The following is a 19,316-nucleotide window of genomic DNA, read 5'->3' as shown; positions in this document are numbered from 1 at the left end:
TTTGTAGCTCCTACACAAGTTACTTAATCCCACTTCTATCCTAAAGTTTATTCCTTTACTCCTGAAGTTCACTTGTCTCCATTAAGATAGGGATACCAGAAGACAAACACAGATAATAGAATTTTAGATTTGGAAAGATCTTGGGGGTTATCTACAGATACAAGCCCCTTTCCTCTTCTCAGGACAAAACCCAAAAGCTACCATTTGCCACATAGGCCAAAACATACAGGTCTCTACACTCTACAGATAATTGTTCAATTATCTGTATTTTATCAAAAGTTATAGCCAAATATATGGTTTTGCCTTGTGTTGCAAAACAGTAGCTTGCCAGTGGGTGGGTGAGGATCACTTTCCATTGGTAAAATGGCCTGGAAGGATGTCTCTCGTGGCCTAAAGGGTTCTACACCTCCTTTCAACTTTTTTGTTTATAAAAAATCATTGCAGAGGTTCCTGTTCAAGGATCTCCCACATTATGTTTACTTTGACCCCAAAGCACAATCCCTCAAGGTCTTTAGTGTAGTTGGGGCTTCAATATTTTTGAAAATCAGGTCTGAATTTTCATTATTACTAGGAAACCACCCTGCTCTGAAAAGTCTGGTTAATGGAATAGCAACTCTAGGGACTCAAGATGTCTAAGCTGAAGATTCAAAAGGCTAATGATGATGATAATTTGTTCAATAAATAACAGTATGCAATAATTGGAAAAGTGCACTTGGGAGGCAGTGGAAAGTAAAAAGCCTTCAGAATTCAATAGCAACAACAGGAGAAGAGAAATTATTACCTCTGTTTTCCCTCATGGCCAAAACCTTTGGATCCTGCTCAGGAAAGAGAAACCAGAGGAGAAATATTTTATGAAAATCAGACTGAAAGGCAAGCAACTCTGAGCAAACACTTTATATAACATATGTCAATATATTTCCACTCCCAGCAGTCCAACTTTGGGAATAGCAGCTACATTTTCCCAGGTTTGGAGAAAATTCTAACTACTTTATTGCTTTATTGTAAAATGTGTGTTCCTTGCTCCTGTCCAGAAGCTAAAAAATGGACTTACGATCAAAAACATTTTAAAAGCCGCCAATAAAATAAAATTCCAGAAGATACACACAAAGCCCATTAAAACAAAGAGAAATTCAAGACCTATTTTTTAAAAAAATAAATAAATGAAACTGATTGAAAATCCATCCACATAATTCAAAAGCTTTCTGAAAAGGGGAAAAGTCTCTGAATGTTCTCTGAGTGCAAAGAACAAAGGACTTAGGGAGTTCCAAATAGCTGATCCACTGCTGAAAAGGCTCTACCTTTTGCTGCAACGGAAAGCACCAGCCAACGTAATGGCACTTTAGGCAGATCCAGCTCCTGAGCATGTACTGGAAGAGGGCATTTTAAAATATGCACTCCATATTGGACGCAGCAAGGTTATCAGCAACAAAACTGTCCAAGGTCAAATTAACACGTACGGTTTAAATCAGGTGTGCTCAAAGTCAGTGCACAGTGTGAATGCAAAAACTTTACACTGGCTAGAATTCACACCTGAATTTTTGTCCACAGCTATCTTGCCTTAACAGTATTCACATATGGCAAAAAAGAGAATCTCAAATGTGCTTTTTAGTGTCAAGTGTGACACTAAAAACTAAGTTGTCGCAAGGGCACTTTTTGTCCTTTCTTAGCTACATCTTTTTAGAAAATGGAAGAGTCTGCTAAAATAATTCTACTCTCCTCTTTCTCTCATATTTAGCTTAGGCACTCAGATTAAATATTGCTGCTTCCTGACGCCATTTTCTGCTTCTCACCTTCTGGATTTTGGGCTGCATGCGAGACGGACAGGGTGGCAGTTGATTCAGGGCTGCAGTGATCTCCTGGGACTCCACAGCAGCCAGAGCATTGCAAATGGCCATGACAGACTGGATCACTCGTTCTGCCTTTGCCTGGACGTCTCCCTGGATGAAGAATTGAAAGTCTCATGTCTCAAGGTAACAGCACATAGAGCAAAACACAATGTGCCACCTCAAAGAGTTGTGCGTATAGCCAGCATCTAGGGCATGGGAATCAGCAGCCCTCAAACTGTTGCTAGACTACAACTTCCATCATCCCTGACCACTGGCCATGCTTGCTGGATGTGATGGGTGTTGGAGCCCTACATCTGGAGGGCACAGGTGCCCAACCCCTGATCTAGGGTGAATGAGAGTAGTAACCCTGCCATAAATTTACTTCACTTATCTACCTCTTCCTTAACTGCCTTATCACTAAACCTGGCTTCCCTGGACATAAACTCGGTGATTATTCTGCAGTAAAATCCCAGTACCTTGTGTGAGTCTGACCAAAGAGAACATAAAGAGGAGCCTATCAACTCCAGCAGATCTTAGACAGCTGCTCAACAAAGCACAAAAGAGTTTGTTCATACTCCTTTTACCCCAAACTCAACCAATGTCATAAAAGTGGAAGACAAATGGGTCTTTATCATCATCATTTCCATATCGTGGCCACCAGCTCTGCATCTTAAGATTGGCTTTCAACATAACAGGATTTGGAGAAATAAAGCAGCTACTCTGTTGTGTTCAAGCATGTCCTGATGCACTAGTGCAAGTAATAGGGCCTTGGACTTCCGTTCCAAAGTCCTGCTTTGATGGAACTACTGTCCTAACGTCAACACCAAGTTTCCTGGAACCCATGAAGCCATTTGATATTACCAGCTCCTTCCACCAATATAATTTCAGCCTGGGAACCTCAGAACAAATAGGTAGAAGTGCCACTAAGGGGCACTGTTGCTTGTTGCACATGAAGCTCTATAATCCATTGGATTGATAAAACTCTGCAGTATATGGTTTGCAGGGGCAAAAGAGTCAACAGTCAGCATTATAGAGGATGTAGAAGAATGGACCTACAGTTTTCCAGCTGCACTGCACATACCGCTAACTTTTTATTATTTTTTTCATTTGGAAGGAAGGATGCCATGCTGACAATTGCTCTAGCAAAAGCTTGTGGAAGAGTGGGGTTAGGGCCAGAAAGAGGAGCCCGGCTAGATCAGCACCCTGTTGTCACAGTGACCAAACAAATACCAATGGAAAGCGCGCAAGCAGGATGTGAGACAGCAGCAACCAGCTCTCCCTTGTTATGCCCAGCAATTGGTATTCAGCCTATGACACGGTAGGTCAGGGGTCACCAACCTAAGGCCCATGGGCCAGAAGCAGCCCGCGGAGGTCATTTGACCGGCCCACGAGCTGCCCTGGAACTGAGCTGCCCACTCACGCACTGCGCTAAACCGGCACAGTTCGGCGCGAGGACTCACTTCCACGGCACCAGAAAACGTGTCTGCGCATGCGCAGACACCGGAAATCACAGGCGCACGCACAATCCAGCCTACAAAGGGATCTCCACGGGACCAATCCAGCCCAGGCAAGATAAACCTTGCCAACCCCCACTGCAGGTAGTACCTACACAGACATACATTTCCATATAAACGTGCAGGAAGGGAGAAATAATGTAGAAGCATGCAGGGGGAGCAAAATCTTCAGAGAGTAGTAATCTAGCTACTGGAACCTAGAAAGCTTTTCCTTTTCCCTGCTTAAAAACCACAGGATCAAGTAACTTGTTCATTTCTCAAATGTGTTATTTTCAGGATCCATCACACACCTCAAGATTACATACTAGTAAACTACATTCCATTCAGCTGAGATTTCCTAGATAGCTTTGTTATGACTCACCTCTTGAAAGGAGGAGAATGGTTTCTTTATCACACTCTCTCTCTCACACACACATACTTTCTGCCCCCAGTCATGGCGATCTGACTGCAAGAGGGTGCTTTCACAGATAGGGACCAAACTAGTTCTTGTTCCAATCAGTTTGTTAAAAAGCCCTTCACCTTCATCACTAGCAAGGACCAGACAATCACACAAAAGAGATGTCTAAAGGCAATTCTAGCTGCTCAGTTGAATATATTATCGTTCCTGCACTCTAAGCTAGAGTTCACAAAGCTAAGCTAGGACTTGAATCCACTACTCCTGATAATTTTTTGGAATTATAAAGTGCTGGCAACCTCAGTGTTGGCAATTTAGAAGGTTGTCAAAGTGTCTTGCTTACCCCTTTCCTTTCGCTAAATTCACTACTCCCAAGATCTAAAACACACATTCTAATCTCTACATTAAGTGCTCGATAACGTAGAGGTTTCAAAATGGAAAAAACCCCCAACTCTATATGAATCCCTTTACTGTCATGAGAAATTTAACCTTCACAACGTCTTGGGTTTCTTTTTTGCCTACCTTCACAAGTATGTTTTTGGCTGTATTTATCGCAAGGGAAGGGAAACTGAAACAAACAGTAGATAGGAACTTGCTGTTAAAAGCTGCTGACAATTTCAGTATTAGAACCTGGGGATCACTTCACTACACCCTGTTTGTTTTCTGCTCTGATAGCAAAGGCTGCTATGCAGATCCGCCCCTTGGCTGTAGTCCCAAGCACACTTGTGGCTGGCAGCCCTCACCTTACGCTGGGAAATTTGACTCTCATGAAGGATTCAAGACTGGAATGAGGAAGAGGAGAAGCAAGCAGTGGACTGTCAGACGAGATGGGAGAAGCAAGGTTCAGGGCATTTATTTTATAAAGCAAACGTCACTCTAGCGAAAACAATAAAAAAACAAACTAGCACCTTATCAGCTTGAAGCAGGAAATGAAACAATGTGAGCAGCATAGTGAAATGGGAAGGGCCTGGAGGAAACTGCAGCGTCGAAAAATACTTGCATTGTCATTTAACCCTAGCCTATGTTTCCACAAATACTTTCTATCATACAATGGTCTGTTATATTTGGCATCTTCAAACGTACCTGTGATGCCCATACCAGGTGCTATATTGCAGTAGTGACCAGCAGGGCAGCAATGCTGATCTGGCTTCCCTATGCCATATGTCCCTGCCACTTACCAAGAGGGAGAGGGGTATGGTGGCAGGGAGCTTGGCAAAGTGTGGGCACAGTGCTAGAAACATCAGATTGGCTCCACTGCTGCACCCACACCATGCCAAGCCTCCCTCTTGCTTACCAGCAGTGGCAGGAGCCTTTGGAAAGCCAGCTCAGCAACACAGCTGGGTCTATGCTGCCCCACCAGCCACTACTGTTCACTGCCAAACAATAAGGTGGGTTTTATACCAAAGTGGGTACAGACAAAGCAAGTGCAAAGCTATGTGCTTCTTATCTCACTGCTGCCAAAGAAGACCAGGAACTGGAGATGTAGCTCAAAGAACATGGGGCAATGGTTCAAGCTAGGAGGAAAGTGATGGGAAGACTGGCGATCAGGGTGTCTCAGGGAAAGTGGTCGAGGGTTACTGGGTTCCCCATCACAAGCTTCCTTATGGATGAATTTCATAGCTTGAAGATGCCAAAGGTGTAATGGTTACATCTAATAATATTCACCAACACAGAGGCGTTTGCAGCACACCAAAGCCATATGCATAGTTCAACGTATGTTCAACCACAACATTAACCCCAATGCTATCCTCTCACCTCCACGGCTAGGAATGCATCGACCTCATTGTGGAAGGTATCGAAGAGGAGACTCAAGGCCTGCCTAGTGGAAGAAACAACAACAGACAGCTTGGCACAGAAAAAGGAAGCAAATCACGGCTGTTACGTATGGAGGAAATGGATCTCTGTAAAGGCGAGATCTTAAGCAACAGCCCAAAGCCATTGGTCCATCTAGTTCAGAACTGGCAGTGTCTCCCGAGATTCTCAGACGGAAGACTTTCCCATCCCTACCTGGAGACGCTTGGCTTCAATTTGGGACCTTCTGCATGTAAGCCATGCTCTACCATTAAGCCAGGGCCCTCTCTCCCAAGAGGCTGGAGGAATTTCAATATGCAAGGCCTAAATTAAGAACTCCAGCACTTGGTCTATTTTTGTTTCACTTTGGGGTTTTTTTTGGGGGGGAGCACAGTGCTTTTTTCCTAGAAAAATAGGTGCCAGTACTCACCATAAAGTTGTTACAGTAAGTGTGTACCCTTGAGTACCCCCTTTAAAAAGCACTGGCCTTACATAGGCCACCCGAAGTATGCTGCTGCTGCTGCTGCCACTCCATAAAATCATAGAATTGCAGAGTTGGAAGGGACCACAAGGGTCATCTAGTCCAACCACCTGCAATGCAGAAATCTTTTGCCCAACGTGGGGCTTGAACCCGTGACCCTGAGATTCTCCATTCATCTTTACCTGGTGATGGTCTGCTTGATTGGCCTTTCCTGGAGGTGAACATAGTGGTTGAGCGTGGAAGGACTCTGGTCATCGTTCACCTGCATAAGTGAAGGTAAATTACTCACATGCATCTTGACTCCGTTTGCACATAACGCTAAGGCAAACCATGGCTTAGTGTGAATGAGGAAATGTGCAGGTTCCTGGAGCAAAATCATGGTTACTGCACTCCTCCCCTGGTCCTGCCGCAGCTAAGCTATGTGCTGGCTTAGCAATACTATTATTTTTTATTTATTACCCATCATCCACCCTAGGATCTCAGGGTGGAAACAGTTCAAAACAACTTACAATCACAAAAATAGTGCAGGTCATAAAAATATACAATTCAGATGTCAAAAGCCAGAGTTAATAGGTACCTCTTCAGTATTTGCTGAAAGCTGAACAGTGAAGACACCCCTCTGTGGGGAGGGGGGTTTGCAACGTAGGGGCTGCCAAAGAGAATCCCCTCTCCCAGACCACCCCCCTTCTAGTTCCACCCACTTTTAAAACCCGAGAGTTACATGGAAGGAGAGGGCCTTTCAGTGGTTTAACACTTCTGGGTACAAGGAGGTCCTTTTGAGGAGGAGGAGCAACATTGCCTCCTTCAAGGCAGATGGTACTTCCCCCTTCTCCAGTGAGGCATCAATCATTCCTGGGACCCACCCACTCAACCCCCTCCAAGAATCCAAGATGAGCAAGGGTCAAGGAAGCAGGTGGTTGGCTGCCCAGATCCTTAAGCTGCAATAATCGAAACAGATCCAGTATGGATGGAACAGACAGTGCTCTAGATGCCACCATTGGACCTGCAACCTTAGGCAAGATGGAGCACATGTTCCATCTGTACTAGTAATGGCAGAGACATCACACAGTTCTGTGGCTCACTGGCAAGCAAATACTTACGGTCCTAGCCAAGTCAATGCGCACAGCCTTCCTCTTCATCAGCTGCAGCCGGATATCAATGTCAAACTTCCTGCAGTGCTGGATGTATTCATGACTTCCCAGTGGATGTTTGCTGAAAGGATGCAAACACATCAATAAATTGTAACTAAATGGCTTTTCCCCCTGTGCTGTATGGAGGATAAACCAGGCAGGAAAGAGCAGATTACTTGGAGCCTCCAGCACCTAATATATCCTAGCTCTGCAACTGCTTTGGCTTGAAGACACTGGGTGTGTCAAGTAATCTTTATATACTTCAGTTTTGCTCCCCGGGAATCAGAGACCTACAAATTCAATAGCTAGGCTTAATTAAATGTATATACTTTCCCCCACCCAGTGTAAAAAAATGCAACACTCAAGAATGTCCAAAAGAAAACTCAAAGCTTCAGGAATGACAAAGAATGAAAGATTAAATATAATATGTATATCAGGTGAATTCTAAAAAAATGTTTAAGCCTGAACTGCAACAATGATTAAAATGTATTGAAGCGGAGAATCTTCGGGAGTCAGATTAGCCAAATCACAACTTGAACACCTGGCTATTTCTAACTGCCCTGCAACCTCCTTGTAACTCATGACCTCTCAGCACGGTCTACTTAAGACCCACATGCATCTTTGCAAACCTAAATCTGTAACATAAAGCCCTGGAGCCAACCTCTGAGCCATTGCCTGCGATTCTAATGAAACATGCCCACATAAGCAGCAAAGCCATGCTGGAAGGGCAGTGACAGAAAGGAAGTCTGGTCCTTTCACCTGCCAGAGGAAAGGGTCAATTCTTATCTATGTCGAGCCTGCATCCTGGCCTAGACTAGGCACAGCTGCCATCACACAAGAAAGCCAGTTTGCAGAGGCAGGAGAGAGGGAAGGGGGGGAGTGCTGTGTTTTTAAAGGGAAGAAAGAAAAGTAGAGTAATAATAATGAAGCAGCTCAGACCTCAACAGCTGGAAAAAAGAGATAGCCAAAAAAAGAGAGTCAGGAGCGCCCATAGTACAGTCACAAAAGGAAGATTTTGCATTCATTTTCAGGAAGTGCCGCAAGGCATTCTTATTCAGGTTGGCTTGTAACACCTGCCCCTAAGCAGATAGGGAATTCCTGAAAACATTTAATTTGGACCGGGCCTGGAGGGCCTCCTGCTGCTGCTCTCTATGACTTGCTCTGCTGCCCCTCCTGTCCTGCCACACATCCCCACCCCCAGCTATTCTGTCATTTTAGCAAAAGGGGAAAGAAAGTTAATTGCAGTTAGTGGGCAAATGTGGGGTGTGCTTCTCATATATTCCCTGGTCAACTCAGGGAATGAGAAGGAGGTGACAAGAGCTAACAGAAAGGCAAGGGGCCTTAGGAGGGGCCACAGCTTGGTGTTACATCACAGGATTTGCCTGCAGATGGTCCCAAGTCCAGTCCCTGGCATCTGCAGTTAGAAAAGAATCAGGTAGCAGGTGATGGGGCAAGACCCCTGAAGAGATGCTGCCAGTAAGAATAAACAATACCGGGCTAGATAGACTGCCTGGCCTGCTTCAGACTTTTCCCAAAGGGCCACAGCTCTGCCTTGCGTGCAGAAGCTCCCATGTTCAATTCCAGGTAGGGCTGGGAATAGTCCTTGTCCAAAATGCTGGAGAGCTGCTGCCGGTCAGTGTAAAAGATCTAGAGCTAGGTGGACCAATGTTCTGCCTATGTTCCTATGCGCTTGCAAATATGTATATGTGTTCAATGAAAAGGAGCATCTATCACTGTTGGTGCTTGTGCAATTTAAAGTTTTTGTCCCACAGAAGATGCCTCCCTGCCTGGCTGGCAGATAAAATTCCCACTGTTTCTATTCTCAAGGCTGCAACCTGAATGGGTGTGGGCACTTTGAAACCTATGAAAAGAAGGATCTGTATATTTTATGAAGATTTATTTCCGTGTGTCTCCTGTAGGTGGACTCCCCCCACCCACCCCATTCAACGTCCCTGCCTGGTATCTGGACTCAAGTCTGGGCATGTCAGGCAACCTCTCGAGTCTGAGCTACATGAAGTTCCAGAACTTCTTTAAGTATTTGGCATGCACCAGGAATGGTTGTTTTATATATCTGAGAGCCAGTATCAAATGCATACAGTGAGATGTAAAAAAAATAAAATGTTAGCTTTTGTCTACAGAAGGGCACTTGTGTCAAAAGCTGAGGGAAACCAACGGCGCAGGAGACTGGAGTTTGCGAAAACCCCTCACCTTCAATCGTGCAGATCAGAGCTTAGTTAAAGGCAGAGGTGTATACAGACATTCTGAGATAGATGTACAAACTACAGTATTTTTCGCTCTATAACACGCACCCGACCATAACATGCACGTAGTTTTTAGAGGAGGAAAATCCGTATGCATGCCACCCGTGGGCATTCCCTCCATAACACGCACAGACATTTCCCCTTACTTTTTAGGAGGAAAAAAGAGTGTTATGGTGCAAAAAATACAGTACTGCACAGAATCTTGAACAGAAGCAACTTTTTGTTTGTCTGTCTGTCTGTCTGTTTGTTTGTTTCCAGGAGGCGTCAGCTATGCAGAATGCTGCCTGCTAGTCTATGTGAGATTTAGGCACCTTCCTGCCTCCTTGCCAGACTGTGCTGAGTGCTGATTCACAAGCCACACCTACTCTTCCCACTCACCCTGATCCATGCTTTGAGTTCCTTTATTTTTAATATTGCCTTCTATGCGGGGACAGGGAGGGGATTAATATATATTTAAACGGATAAACATACCAGGATTTTTTTTAGAAAAAGGGGTAAACAAACAAACTCAACACACAGCCTAAGAGCTCATCCTCACAACAAAGAGAAATCAACAGTCTCTTCTTGAAGGAGACACGTGTATCTCAACCCCAAATCCCATTGAAGTCTATAGGATTTGGACAGCATTCTAGGATTTAAATGACTGTTAAATCAATTTGTGGGAGCAGATACGTCCTCCATTTCCACATCTGTCCTGCCTTTTAGCTGACATGTACAAAATGTTTAAATAAAATCTGTCACTAGTTTTCTAACATGCTATCCAATGCTTCAAAATCTCTCCTTTAGAACTGGAATTGAAATGCAGTGCTCAAAAGGTTTTATCGCTCAAACAAATTAAAACGTTCACGGGAAAATTATTATTACAGAGACTGGGATTTGTTCATGTGATATGGCCTGGACGAAAACCTAACAAATTCCCACCATTCTAGTGCTGTACTGTTTTTCTGAACTTCATAAAATCATTATGGAATTCCAAATAAGCACATTTAAAAATACAAAAGATAACCAGAGTTCTTTCGCTTTTATTTCTTAGACCGCTTTCAGCAAATCCAAAAAAATGGTACATGCCCAAAGCGCATGTGGTTTGAGAATAAAAGCAATTTGCTAGCTAACTGCCAAGTCAGCAAAAGAAGCAACAAAATTGTTGCAGTGCATCAAGCTGAAACTGCAGCAAAGTTGTCCTAGGGGGAAGCTGCCTGGAAGGAGGGGCCGCTAGTTTACAACATTACTGCAGGAAACAAAGCCTTGCTCTTTTTGCCATATATTCCCAATGTAACAATTGGACTGGTTACTAAAACCATTTCAACTGTACACTGGTAACAGCACTTAGTCTATTTCAGAGACTGTCACACGCAAGAATAAAATAATTTGGCCATTTGCACCAACATGGACAGAATGTGGAAAGCCTGTGCTATGTCCCTTTCTGCTTTATAGCTTGCCTTTTAGTTGCTAACAGCTTGCCTAGCACTGTCAAACAGGATCTCACGACCAGCTTTTGCATGTTTCAAAGTACAGTTATCAATTGTTCTTGATTTCATTGCTTTATATATTTTTAATTTTGTTTTGTCTATACCACCCTTCATCTGAAGATCTCCAGGCGGCTTGCAAGATAAAAATGCAGGATAGAAGCACAAAACAGTTAAAACCCCAAAAAATACCCTCCCTGCAAACACATTTAAAAGGCTGTAGAATATTAATCAGCCAAAGGCCTGGTTGAAGAGGAATGTTGTTGAGATTTTTGTTTTAAAATCAAGCAGTACATACGGTAAATTTGATGAAATAAATTAAATAAATGAACTCCAGGTGTGAAGGAACTTTGCCTGTGACCCCCTGGTGTCCCTCCATGCTGGCGTGAGTCCCCAACCACCACATAGCAGGAGCTTTTCCTTCCCTTGCTATTTATTTTGGCTCCAACACAGTGGAAGAAAGGCAGGCTCACCATTGCTAGAGGAGGACGGTAGCTGCACTCTTCCAGAAAGCGCCAAATGGCTACCATTTTTAATTGCTCAAATAGCACTGTTGTGCGGTAGTGTCGCTGCAGGGCTTTTCTGGATAATTTCACTGGTGGCCAACCAGCGTCCCTCACTAGTGGAGGGCTGGGAAAGGGGGTGCAGGGCAGCTGTCCAAAGATGACAGCCTTACTTCATCCTCCTCCAGTTTTTACCTGGTGGCGTGAACAGAACAGTAAAAAACACACCTCTCTGTCTTCAAGAAGAAAAGAATCCTGCTGCCCAAACAATGAAGGGGTTTGGGGAGGCTTGTTTGGGGAAGACGGGAAGCTCGATTGCAAAAAAGAGGAGGTTTCCAAATATCTTTTGAAGGCACTGCTGCAATAGAGCAGGGCATTTGCACACTAGCTCATTAGAGAGATTTCCATCCGGATGGAAGGTCAAGCAAGGAGCATTTCTGCTGTCTGCATCCGGCACTTTGTGTCCTGCCAAGAAGGCAGGCGTACAACACAGGCAGAGAGAAGGGTCAGCTCATTTCATTACAATCTACGTGCGGAAAGGGGGGGGCGCAGCCTGCGTGCCAATTTGCACAGGGAATGCCTGCATTTTTGAGCTCGAGCAGAGATTTTGCAGGCCCGTAAAAGCCAACAGTTTTATTCATATCAAGATTATTGTGCTAAGCTTCCCAAACGGATACAATAAAAGTGTGCCCCTATGTTGCGAAGCGTAAGTTTTAAAAGCCAGAGGGCGCGGCATTTCTTCTTCGTTGACAGGAGCCATGAGGCAGCGCACATGGAATATAGTTCTACAAGTCTGTCTTTCTAGGAGAGAAAGGGGACTGAACAGGGCCTACTACACACCAACAAAACTCGCCCTGTACTCAGGCGCTACAGGCAGCATGGCCCTTGCACCACGGCCCTGAGGGGAATTTCAGCCCTCCAGGTCTTAAAAGCAGCCTGAACTCCCACATGTTGAAGAAAGCTGTCTTAAGGACCTTAGGAGAGTTTGTTTGCCTCCTGCACATGGTCTTTGAACCCTAACAGGAGGGTTCTCCACAGGGATTGGGAGCCAGAATTCGTTGCTTCTACCACCGTGGCTACATCTCACTATTACAGTGGTACCTCGGGTTACATACACTTCAGGTTACATATGTTTCAGGTTATAGACTCCACTAACCCAGAAATATTACCTCAGGTTAAGAACTTTGCTTCAGGATGAGAACAGAAATCGTGCAGCGGCGGCGCAGTGGCAGCAGAAGGTCCCATTAGCTAAAGTTCAGGTTAAGAACAGTTTCAGGTTAAGAACAGACCTCCAGAACAAATTAAGTTCTTAACCCAAGGTACCACTGCACTTGTTTACAAGCTGGGAAGCTACAGCCACCTGGGGCTAAGAAAACAGCCTCCAGGCAGGCTGAAACCCATGAGAACAAATCAGGGACCCAGATGTGCAGGAGAGTACACAAATATGAGTAAGGTCACTATGGGAGGGAGGGGTGGCCAGGAAGCATTATGTGCAGGACCCAATAGCCATTTTAATTAGTGGCTGGATTCAAACAGAGTTGTCTACAATCCCAGTCCAGCTCATTAATCACCAAACCATTATTTGAACAGCAAGGAGATGGCCACCCCTCTGCAGCCACCAGATGCCTTGCTAGCTTGCACTTATGATATAGACTGTAATTCATGAACAGGCCTTTTGCTTTCCTTAAATACGGTGCCAGATGCCTCTGCAAGGAAAAAAAGAAAGAAACTTAAAAGGGGAAAAAACTCACGGCGCCTGTGGGTTCTAGGTTGGCAGTGTAGTTTCTACTCATCTGATATAAATTTCTTGTTTCTGCTTTTAGTTAAGGCATGTTACATAAAAAGAAAAGATTTCTCTGCTGGTGGCAACGTGGCCGTTTAAAAATAAGAAAGCACTGCAAGGACTAATAAGAAATGTTTCAATAGCTCCTACTGGTTCTATGGGCTTCAGCCTGGGACATTGTTTCCCAACTCCCCCCTGCAGTGGTTGGCTGAGTTCTTCTGACAGGCAGCCATCCCTGGACTCCATTGCAGCCACAAGAGATTTGCTACGCAGACAGTGCATGCTCGAAAGTGCTAAGAGATCTTGTGGTGCCAAAAGTGATATAGTTAGATCTCTGAGCCGTTTAGACACACACTCTCTCTCTCTCACACACACACAGTCATTCATCAATGCAGAGAAAGTTAAACCATGGATTAGGTCACTTTGCTCACTGCCAGGGCTCCACAAGAGCATGAAATAGCCTCAAGACTTACAAAAACTTTCATAGTGTTCCATACATAAATAATGAAATCTGGGATATTTGTTCCCTTGATCGGGCTTTCAGTGCTTGAGTTCTCCCTTGCTCACACCCCCTCTCTCTCTCACACACACAGACACACACACACAGAGAGAATGGTTGTCCGCAGAGGGCTCTGTGGTTTTTAAGTCTGTTCACTAACAAGCTAGTCCCAGTAATAATCAGTTTGCACTTGCCAACTTGCATTCCCAGTCGCTGTAACTGGACCACAAGCTCTTAAGATCAAAACGACAAAGCCACTCTCAATGCCTCCGTACATAAATGAGTAATTTGTTTGGTGGAAGTGCAGCACACCATGGTCAAGGAGGGCAGGTCGGGTGGTCTAAACCGTCTGCCCAGAGCTTGGAGTGCTAGCTCCCGGGTGGAGGACAGCCAACCCATAGGCAAAGTTTATTGATTTTTCTGCTGAAAGCAGATGGTATCTTCATTATTCCCCCAGAGGAGTTTTCATCTAACCACACCGCTCAGTACCAGAGAGAAGCAAAAAAGAGCCCCAAAGATGGGACTGCTTTTCAAAGGCAGCAAATGTGGGAAGGAGATATGTGCCCCAATGTCCAGCTTGCCCAAAGCAGAACCACGTATGGAAGGGATACAACAGCTCTCAGTCTACAGTTCCGCATCACAAAGTGCACCAATTGTCCACCGTCTTGCGGAAGCAGTTGGAGAGAGAAATAGAGCAGTAAACCATCTTTGCCTTTTGAATGCCCAGTTTCCAGCTACGTCTGCTTGATGGTGACATCAAGGAATGCATCAGTCTCCAGCACATTCTATCTGTGAGCCTGCTTCATTTATGACCATTCCATAAGATTTCTGTTGTGTCGGGGTTCAGGGAGAAAGCAATGCACATCCTTCATTTGGCATTCCTCCATTCCATCAATCTAAAAAGTACTAAGTCAGTCCATCACCATAGCACAAGCTAAAGACAAATACCTTAAAGAAATGCAACTCATTTGACTCATCTATCAACTTACTAAGCATGACAGTCATCTAAAGAGGGATACTTGGCACCTTCCTAATTCATGAAGTGACTCTTCCATGGAACATGAATTTCAACACAGTCAATGAGGTTTAGCAATATCTTTCCACAGCCCAAGGCTTCCGCTGGGGTGTCTTGGCAGGAATCGCTCAATGATTTAAAAAATAAGGAAGTAAAATACATCACATAGCCCTAACTATGTTCCTAACAGGTGCTAAAATAATCCAGGCTTCACATCACCCTGCTTTGGGGAGAAGCGGATGTTATATGCCAAGCGATGATTAAACTAGTGGAAACTGTGTGTGCAGCAAATGGGTGAAGTCACAGCAGTATCCCAAATGGAGGCTGTGAAATTGTGACTGATGCCATCCTGACAAACATGGCAGTAACTAACCCAGATTTCTATTTCTCTGCTTATTTATTTAAAGAGATTTCTATCCCAAAGTGGCTCTTCAGTGGTGGGAAAAGACTATGGAACGGCCTAACATAACGTTCTGTGAGATGGGGTGGGGGAATCTTTGCCGATCAGAGGGAGGATCTATAAAACACACTTTGAAGAAGGTTAAAGAACAATAGTGGTCAACGGGGCAGCAGCACTTACCTGATCTCCCATCACTAGCATTGTTGAAGAGTTTGGATTTGATATCCCACCTTTCACTCCCTTTAAGGAATCTCAAAGCGGCTAACATTCTCCTTTCCCTTCCTCCCCCACAACAAACACTCTGTGAGGTGAGTGAGGCTGAGAGACTTCAGAGAAGTGTGACTAGCCCAAGGTCACCCAGCAGCTGCATGTGGAGGAGCGGGGAAGCGAACCCGGTCCACCAGACTACTACTCTTAACCACTACACGACACTGGCTCTCAATTTTCAACACAGTCAATGAGGTTTAGCAATACCTCATTGACTGTGTTGCAGCTTACCAGAAGGAAGAGGGATGAGGTTTGTGAGGTGCAAATGCACCAGCAGTAGCACTGGATTGGCTCAGCCAGTACATTTGCACCAGGCTGACCTCACTGCCACCTCATCCCTCCTCCACCTGGTATCTGGCAGTGACACCAGTGATGGAGTCAGGCAAGCACTGCCACACAGCACTAGCAACCACTACCATTCAAGATATGTGCAAAGCTTGCAAACCGGTGTGATCCCGAAAGGTAAAGAATTGTGATGGTTAGGGCAGCACTCCATAGGTAGCATCCCACACCCCACAAGACACCAGGGTCTCTAAACTATTTCTGCAGCACACCATGAGAGCACAAGATTTAGAATGCACCAACGGAGGCAAAGAAAAAGGAAAAACAAGGCAGGAAGTCTTTAACAGCACAAGCCTCTATGTGTCTACTCGGATGTTAATTGAGTTTAATGGGGCTTACTACAAAGTAAGTGAGTATAGGATGTCAGCCTAAACTTTTTTTGGACAAGCATTGCCCATTGACTCACTTTTGCAGGAATTCCTCAAGGCCACACAGTTTGAGAACGAAGTCATCCACATCGATATCACACAAGTCATCATGAGTGTAGCATAAAGTCTGATAGATGAGCAAGTCCACGGTGGAGGAGCCTGCCAGGATGGGGGCGGGGGGGGGGGAGAGAGAACAATCACAGCATGATGAATCTCAAGACAACATTCCCTGGAATTTGCCATCCTGGGCCTTTCCCTCCCAAGTCCAGTAGACTCCCTCTGGCATCACAGATTCCACAATTCTCCCAGAACCTGATTATATTTCTGTTCCCTTCACAGCAATACAAAATGTCACCAGAAAACCATCCAGACCCTCCCAACCTAGGTCTAGAAGAGACTTCTGTGGTATTAACTTCTAGCACAGCTCATTACATAGCCATGAAAAGGAGCATATAATATACTTAATACTGAAACAGTTCTCAAAAATTCCTGCCCTCAATAACCACTTGAAAATTGCTGGGGTTCTCCTTGGATTACTTAAAAATAAAAGATGACAAGCCCTTGTTAGCCTCTTTGATAATATATCCCTGGTCTATTTGGCCCCCGTCTCTGTCATCCAAAAATAAATAAATCAAGAGTAAGACCAAATACATATATTCTGGCCTGTTCCAGCATCTTTCTGTGGACTATATGAATGGAGCTTATGGGCCACCAGTGATCCACAGACCACAGTTTGGGAACATTTGCTCTGTTGATACAAGCGGAAAGTGCACCCCAGTTCAAACCAGCAAAACTTACAGTCACAAGTAAAAGTGAGAGGCTCCTGCAGGCTGTCATAAACCACAGTCACTTTCAAGCTGACTCCATGGCCAAGGTGTTCACGACTGAGGTTGACAGCACTCCAGACAAAACCAGTAAGGGAATAGTCCTTGGTGCTGTAGCCAGATCGAAGTCTGTGGGCAAAAGGAGATGGGTACAATTAGTTTCCATTACCACCAAATGCCCATTCCTTGTGGCATCTGATAAGATCTCCTCTTTTCCCTTATTCTTTTTTAAATAAGGGGATGCTGTCAAAGGTCTTTGCACTTGATCTCCTCATCTTTGACCCCTGTTAAAATTTATACCAATGTATTATGCTACTGAGATTATCAATTTACCATTTACTCAGATAACTGATTTGATCTTCTGAAATATTTGGCTAAGCTAACACCAAATCTAAGATTCCTGCCTTAAAGGATCTTGAATTTCTTAACTACCTTGTGGGGTCAATCAAATGGAGTGAGTATGAAAGAACATATGGAGTAGAGATTAATTTGTGCTTCAACAATGAATGAAACTCAGGTTTGTTTGCCCTCCAGCATGATAACATATCCCAAGCAGTAGCTGTATAGGGCTTAACTAGGAAGCTGCCTCCCTGACACTGGCATTGCTACACGTGTGCCCTGGATGGGCAGGGTGGTAGTGAGGTTGGTGCTGCACAGATGTACTGGCAGGGGCACACACACAGCCCTTACCTATCTGCCACCCTGCCCCATCCAGGTAAGTTGTAGCAATGCCCATGTTGGAAGGGCAGCTTCCCAGTGCTGCCCCACCACACTGACCGCTAATGATCTCAAGTAGTGCAGAAGCCCAGATAGTTGATGTGTTGATTGTCACTAACCTAGACTTCATCTAACTCTAGACATGCTGAAGTAGACTGCAAAAGGATGAATGGGAAAGAAAAATATCATGTATGTACATCTGAAGAATACGGAATCTTTTTGAGATGTGCTACTTGGAGAAAGAAAATGGAGAGAGAGAAAGGATCACGCTGGCCAAATGTAAAAAAAAATGACTTCTGTTTTCTCTAATAACAGGGTAACTCTTAGCCAGACCAACAGACTGAAACTCTGTGCTGGTTTGAGCTATGTGTGCAATCCATGTTGTTGGCCTTGTGACATTCCCCACTACCTTTACTTCCAAAGCATGGGAGGAATGCCTCCTCTGCCTTCTGTTGCTGCTGCATTATCGCAAGCCATGCCAGGAATTATAATCCCAAATAGGTTCGTCCTCATCCAATCAACTGCAGGCTTAGACTCTTTCCACTGGAGCCATTGCTTAAACAAAGTGCAACAAAAACTCTAGGGACAAAGAGGATTTTTTCCCCAGTCGCTGAGGATTAATCAACAGCAGTAATTAATTGCTTGAAGCAGTTAGGCCATTGCTTATCTTAATTCCTTCTATTTCCGATGTTCAGAGGTGAGGTAGCCAAGGAGATGCTATCCATGCAAAAGAGGGAGGTACTGGCAGGCTCCAAGAGAAATGTCAAGGTTTGGGAAATTGGGGGTAGGGGAGCCCCACAGGGGAAGATCCTCAAAAAACAACCCAATGAGTTTAGAGTATTTTCAGTGGCCAAGGAATGCTGACTATTTGGTGGGGATAATGGAAAACTAGGTGGAAGAGGGAATGGAATGCAGTAGAGTATGGCTGGCCGGCTATAACAGAAGCACTCGACAACGGAACATTTTATCATAGGTCCCACTTACAGATACTGACCACAACCACAGTTCTATAAGTTTTGGTCCTTATGGAGCCCCCTTGGAGGGGATGGGAAGCAAAGGCAACCCAATGAAAACTGAGCATGCTCAGTGGGCACAGAACGTTGACCAACTGTGGGGAAGTGCTAGAATGGACCGGGTGGAATTCTGAATAGCAGCACTCTGCTATTTTGATGCAGGGCTCCCTTGCAGATACTTAGGTTCCAAGGAGGACTGCAGCCAAAGGATCCCCTTAGTAGGGTGCTTTGATGAGTCCTAGACTAGTACAGGTGGTGACCATTTTGTGCCCATTCAATACACATGCGCCATGTAAGAGGGCAGAATGGAGCGGGGTGGGATTATGCCAATGCACACAAAGACCCACAAAGCAATCCCCACACAAAGGGGGAGTTGCCTGTACTTACACATCCAGCATATGGCAGAAAGCAGCAACCTCTTCATCCTTCTCCTCAGAAACCTCAAACAGCTCATAGCCATTGGCCACAGGATAATGTTGAGAAGTGGTCTAATACCAAACAAGAAATGGAAATAGAGACAATACTCAGTGAAATATAGTTTCTACTATCCACCCCCAACTTGTACACTGGCCAATCTCAGATTTCTTTTATTTCCATTACTCAGTATACAGGATTATATCCTAATTAGCACAAGTGAAGTTTCCTCTTGGAACAGGGTCTTCATTCTTCCTCCATGCTGCAGACTTTATTCCTCATCTCACCAAGCCACTCCTGACTGATGG

The 19,316-nt window shown here is 44.7% G+C and overlaps 1 protein-coding gene across 3 annotated transcripts in view; it reads right to left on the bottom strand.

The window, feature by feature from the left end:
- PIK3C2B (phosphatidylinositol-4-phosphate 3-kinase catalytic subunit type 2 beta) overlaps positions 1 to 19,316 on the bottom strand; it is an 88,137-nt gene that overhangs the window by 38,248 nt on the left and 30,573 nt on the right. For all 3 annotated transcript variants that reach the window (XM_083508747.1, XM_083508748.1, XM_083508749.1), the window contains 8 exons: positions 18,982 to 19,082; positions 16,839 to 16,993; positions 16,079 to 16,199; positions 7,107 to 7,218; positions 6,189 to 6,268; positions 5,490 to 5,553; positions 1,791 to 1,937; positions 782 to 815 (listed from right to left, as the gene is read on the bottom strand). In XM_083508747.1, coding sequence (XP_083364873.1) covers positions 782 to 815; positions 1,791 to 1,937; positions 5,490 to 5,553; positions 6,189 to 6,268; positions 7,107 to 7,218; positions 16,079 to 16,199; positions 16,839 to 16,993; positions 18,982 to 19,082 — 814 coding nt within the window. The remainder of the gene's footprint in view (positions 1 to 781; positions 816 to 1,790; positions 1,938 to 5,489; positions 5,554 to 6,188; positions 6,269 to 7,106; positions 7,219 to 16,078; positions 16,200 to 16,838; positions 16,994 to 18,981; positions 19,083 to 19,316) is intronic.

This window comes from Podarcis liolepis, assembly GCF_965112155.1.
Source record: "Podarcis liolepis genome assembly, chromosome: 6".
NCBI classification, from domain to species: domain Eukaryota; kingdom Metazoa; phylum Chordata; class Lepidosauria; order Squamata; family Lacertidae; genus Podarcis; species Podarcis liolepis.
Note: the sequence above shows the minus strand (reverse complement) of the source record. Positions and strands in the feature narration are given on the sequence as shown.